Here is a 4,970-nt window from a genome sequence, read left to right as displayed (position 1 = left end):
CCCTTGTAGTCTGCTTTAGCGGCCTTGATGCCTCTCCTCAGGTTGGCGCGAGCTGTGCTGTAGAGTGCTCTGTCACCGGATCTGAAGGCTGCATCGCGGGTCCGTAGAAGTGAGCGGACCTGGCTGGTCATCCACGGTTTCTGGTTTGGGTACACCTGGATGGTCTTTTCCACAGTGACCATACCCATGCAGTACTTGATGTAAGACAGTACTGTGTCTGTGAATGTGGCCAGGTCCTCATGGTGGAAAGTCTCCCATTGTGTTTGTTCAAAGCAGTCCTGGAGTCGGGGGAGGGCATCGTCAGGCCAGGTGATAATGGTCTGTCTTCTGGGGTTTGTTTGTCGGCTGAGGGGGGTGTATGCTGGAGCCAGGAACAGTGAGAGGTGATCTGACTGTCCCAGGTGAGGGAGGGGTATGGCTCTGTATGCACTCTTGAGGTTAGAGTACACATGATCTAAAGTTTTATCCTCCCTTGTTGAACATTTCACGTGTTGGTGAAATTTCAGTAAAACAGTTTTAAGATTTGCCTGATTAAAATCTCCTGCGATGATGTGCACGCCATTTGGGTAGGCACTCTGGTGATTGTTTATGGCGTCAAGCAGTAAAGAGAGAGTGGTTCTTACATTAGCATCCGGTGGTATGTAGACGGCAGTGATGATAACGGCGGCTAGCTCTCTGGGCAGAAAGAAGGGTCTGCATCTCCCCAACATGAATTCTAAGTCCGGGGAACAATGTCTGTCCAATACAGTGCTATTGTTACACCAACCTTCATTCATGTAGATGCAAAGCCCACCACCTCTTTTTTCCCCCAGAGTCGCTGGTCCTGTCCGATCTGTGTAGTGTGCGGCCTGCTAGCTGCACCGAAGCGTCGGGTATTTGTGGATGTAGCCACGTCTCTGTGATGATTAATGTGCAGCATTCTCGAACGTAATGATTTCCAGCCAGCTGTAATTCCAAATTGTCCGTCTTGTTTACCATGTATCTGGCGTTGGAGAGGTAGAGGCTTGGCAGTGGAGGTTTGAGTGGTTGTTTTCTGAGCTTAGTCAACAGGCCGGCTCTACAGACTTGTTTTTGCTTCCTCTCCCGACGCCGCCTCCTACGACTGCCAGAGCCGATAACAATCCACGGAGACCCTGCTGGTCTCGCTATCTCATCCGGAATGTTGTGCATGCGATGGAAATCGCTACAAACCGTCATTTTCTGCTGGAAACCGATGTCCAGTAAGTCCATGCGGTTGTAGTGGATATTGAAGTCTGGTACAGATGAACAACACACAAAAATACACACAAAAAACATAAAAAACGTGCACAGGTAGGGAGAGCTTGTAGCCGCAGCATCCTCATCATGCGCCACCATTTTGAAACACACCAAAGTGATGGATTGTTAAACACAAAGAACATTTAATTAACCCATTTTACTAACAATTACATATTCCTTATAATACCTATACTGATTTCCATAAAGAGTAAGCTAATACGATTGAGAATGGAGGACATTACAGAGAGATGTACCACTAAATAAACCCAAAGACTGAAGAGTACTGGAAATTGATAAGTATTCTTGCCATTTTACTGAACATCTGCTTCCAGCAGCAGTCAGAGATATCACACTTATTCCTCTCTAAGCTAATTAAGCAAGAAAGTAAATATTTATTTATGTGGCATTTTTCACAGACAAAAGCCATTGTACACCATTGAACTGGAAATGAGGAAACTATTATATCTTCCATTTTTCAGGTCTGAAAAGTTAAAGATTTCCAACATCTTCCAGACCAATCCGCCTGATCTTCATTGTGATGGACTTCAGAGGGTAGTAATTTTTCCAGGACTGTCATATGATCCCTGTGTAAGATGTGCCCACATTCCTGTATTTATACAAGCCGTTGGGGTTGGCTCTGTGACACAAATAATAGTATCTGTAGTAGTAGTACCAGAATCCTCCACTGTACTTCTCTGGACAGCTTCCTGTGTAGGATTTGTCAAAGGTTGAAAAATACCTCCCATTCACATAGTACAAAGAATCACCTGGAAAAGGCAAAGCAGAGGACAGTGTGAAGGACAGACAACTCAAATCTTCTGTAAAAAGTCAAAGATAGTGGAAAGAAAAGTGTTTGGATTGTCCTATGCTGACAAATCAAACCTGTCAGGTGACTGTCACCAACCAGCTGCTGCTTAAGTGGATTTTTTGAGCTCCACATTCAGATTATTAAGTCTTCTGCATGTTGTTCACACCTCTGACATTATGTTTTATCTACTCATGTCCAGAACACAATAGACATGAGATACCAAATGGGGGTCATGAAATGATAATGTTTGTGCAAGGTATAGGCGCATTTATCACACTTTAAATTCACTATTTAGATTTGTTGAATTAATAAAATAATGCCACCGTTTGTGTTAATTCAATGCACTCTGCTGTAAAGGAAATGTGCTCATAGTGTGAAGAATAATCTGACCAAGCGCTCATCTGCTACAGTGACAGAGAAAATTTATCTTCATTCATAATTTTATCCATAAAAAATTTGTGTTTAAATCAGTGGTTATGTCTGAAGTCTGAATACTGATGTGTGTAATTGCAGTGACAGAAGTGGTGTTTACTGATTTGCTCACCTGCTCCTCCATTGATGTAGCCACCGATGTGCAGCCTGTATTTGCTGGACTCTGAGTCGATGTAGAATAAAGTGTACTGGGCGTAGGCACTGCCTTTCTCAAAATCCTCCATGTCCACTCTCTGCATATACTTGTCAGTGTTGATCATCAGGAAGATGTTCTCCAGACCTGGAATTCATTTTAAAAATGATTTCAAATCATGAGTTGGGAAGATAAAGATTAATAATTCATATAGACACAGGTGATGTTGGAAGATTTCATATTTCACAGTTTCTGCAGTGAGGAGCAATGCTCTGCTCAGTCTGTCAGACATCATTGAAAAACCTTTCTGTGTCAATGAATGAATGAATGAATCAATCAATCAATCTAGCTAAAGGGGTCCCTGATCCAGACACTGTTGACAAGCTCATCTCTGATGTGTCTGTTCAAGAAAAATCTGCCAACCTCAGAGCCATTATCTACACCCAGGTGATCAAGGTTGCTTTGATGAGGATATTTTGTTCCTATGATTAGAAAATGCCACAGCGTTCTCTCACCTAGCCAGTATTCACCCACGGCATTACCAAATCCTTCCTTATACTGCTCCCATGGCTGGTAGAAACTCAAATTGCCATCGATTCTCCTCTGAATCACCTGGTTGGTGGACTATACAACATGATGTACATGTGAAAACAATTAATTGGTAAAATGAATACATTTCAGAAAACTTGAATCATACAAACTTTTACCTCATGTTTATTTACCATTACAGTTACATTTGTTTCTCAAACAGCCTTAAAGAGATTCATGATCTCATTCACAGTCCATTTCTCATCGTTATGGCCATCACTTTTTGCACAGCCCATATCACAGTACACCTTCACGGGTTTATTAGGCCCTACTGGGTAAATGGTGTACGCTCCACTGGGAACAGAGGCATTGTGATTTCAGTTGATCTTTATTTTGTACACATCCTCACAGTCCAGCGGCTGGGACATGTTACGGATATGAGCTGAGTGGGCCAGCGAGGACATTGCTACTGTCAGCAACAGCAGCATGACTTGATTCTGTAATAATAATAATAATACATATTGGACACATAACCAATCCCCAAACCATCGACTTATAGGGATAAATAATTTTTTTTAATTAACAGTTTAGAAAAAAGGCAAGAATTGACAAAAGCTCACCATAGCTGTGAAGATTCTTTCTTAAAAACAAAAGATAAAAATAAAACAATGAATAAATTACAGGCAAATAATTTTCAGTTCTCAATGATATTTGAGCATTGTGAAGAATTTTTAATTTACCTGTTGAAAATGAGTTTGAATTTCTTTTATTTTAATTGTTATAAATTCTTCATTATTGTGGCAGTAGGGGCGTGGTCAAGCATCGGTTTGTGACCGGAGGGCGGAGTCAGGGAAGGTAAGTGGCAGAATCACTGCACCTGATGTCAGTTAACGTGTGTTTTGTGTGTCTTCCCCAGTGACCACGCCCTATATAAGGAGAGAGCGGGCAGAGGAAGGGAGCTCTCTCCCCAACCAGATGCCTTGTGTGTGTGCGTGTGTGTGGCTGGGAGAGTGGAAAATAAGTACACTGAAAAGTGGAAAATAAAAGAGTTTTGTTGAACTCAGTTCTGGCCTGCCATCCTTCTGTGCTCCACCCACCCATCAGAATTGCTACAGTGGTGCTGAAACCCGGGATCGGAGCACAGAGAAGAACAGCCCCATGGAGTCCTCCCCCTTCGCAGACCTGGTCCACGCCATCGCCATGGCCCAGCAGAGCCAGCACAAGGTGCTAATCGCCCTCCAGAAGGAGCAGGAGCAAAGGTTCGAGGCCCTGGTGCTGGCGCAGCAGGAAGATTGTCAGACGTTCCGGCACCTCCTTGCGTTGGCGGGGTCCACCACCTCCACCGCCGCGGGCCCTCCCCACCTCAACCTAATGAAGATGGGCCCGCACGATGACCCCGAGGCCTTCCTCATGCTCTTTGAGCAGGCAGCCAAGGCCTCGGGCTGGCCAGTGGAACAGCACGTGGCACGCCTCCACCCCCTGCTAACAGGCGAGGCGTAGCTGGCCGCGCTACAGCTCCCTGCTGACAGCCGACTGGTCTATGTGGACCTCTGCCGGGCCATCCTCCAGCGTGTGGGGCTCACCCCCAAACAACAGCGCTTCTGTGCTCTGCACCTGGAGGAAGTCGGCCGGCCATTCGCGTTTGGCCAGCAACTTTGGGATGCCTGCTGGTGGTGGCTGAGGGCTGACAACCGCGACACCGAGGGAATCGTTGATCTGGTGGTACTGGAACAGTTAATTGCCTGACTACTCAAAGGGACCGCAGAGTGGGTCCAGTGCCATCGCCCGGCATCGCTGGATCAGGTCATCGAG

The 4,970-nt window shown here is 45.2% G+C and overlaps 1 protein-coding gene across 1 annotated transcript; it reads right to left on the bottom strand.

The window, feature by feature from the left end:
* Positions 1-1,830: 1,830 nt before the first annotated feature.
* On the bottom strand, positions 1,831-3,427 carry LOC132865840 (microfibril-associated glycoprotein 4-like). The gene is made up of 4 exons (XM_060898334.1): positions 3,338-3,427; positions 3,146-3,254; positions 2,610-2,777; positions 1,831-2,024 (listed from the first exon to the last, which is right to left on the bottom strand). The coding sequence occupies exons 1-4, from the start codon at positions 3,353-3,355 to the stop codon at positions 1,831-1,833; spliced, it is 489 nt and encodes a 162-aa protein (XP_060754317.1). The 5' UTR covers positions 3,356-3,427.
* Between the last annotated feature and the right edge of the window lie 1,543 nt (positions 3,428-4,970).

This window comes from Neoarius graeffei, chromosome 18 (genome assembly GCF_027579695.1).
Source record: "Neoarius graeffei isolate fNeoGra1 chromosome 18, fNeoGra1.pri, whole genome shotgun sequence".
NCBI lineage: Eukaryota > Metazoa > Chordata > Actinopteri > Siluriformes > Ariidae > Neoarius > Neoarius graeffei.
Note: the sequence above shows the minus strand (reverse complement) of the source record. Positions and strands in the feature narration are given on the sequence as shown.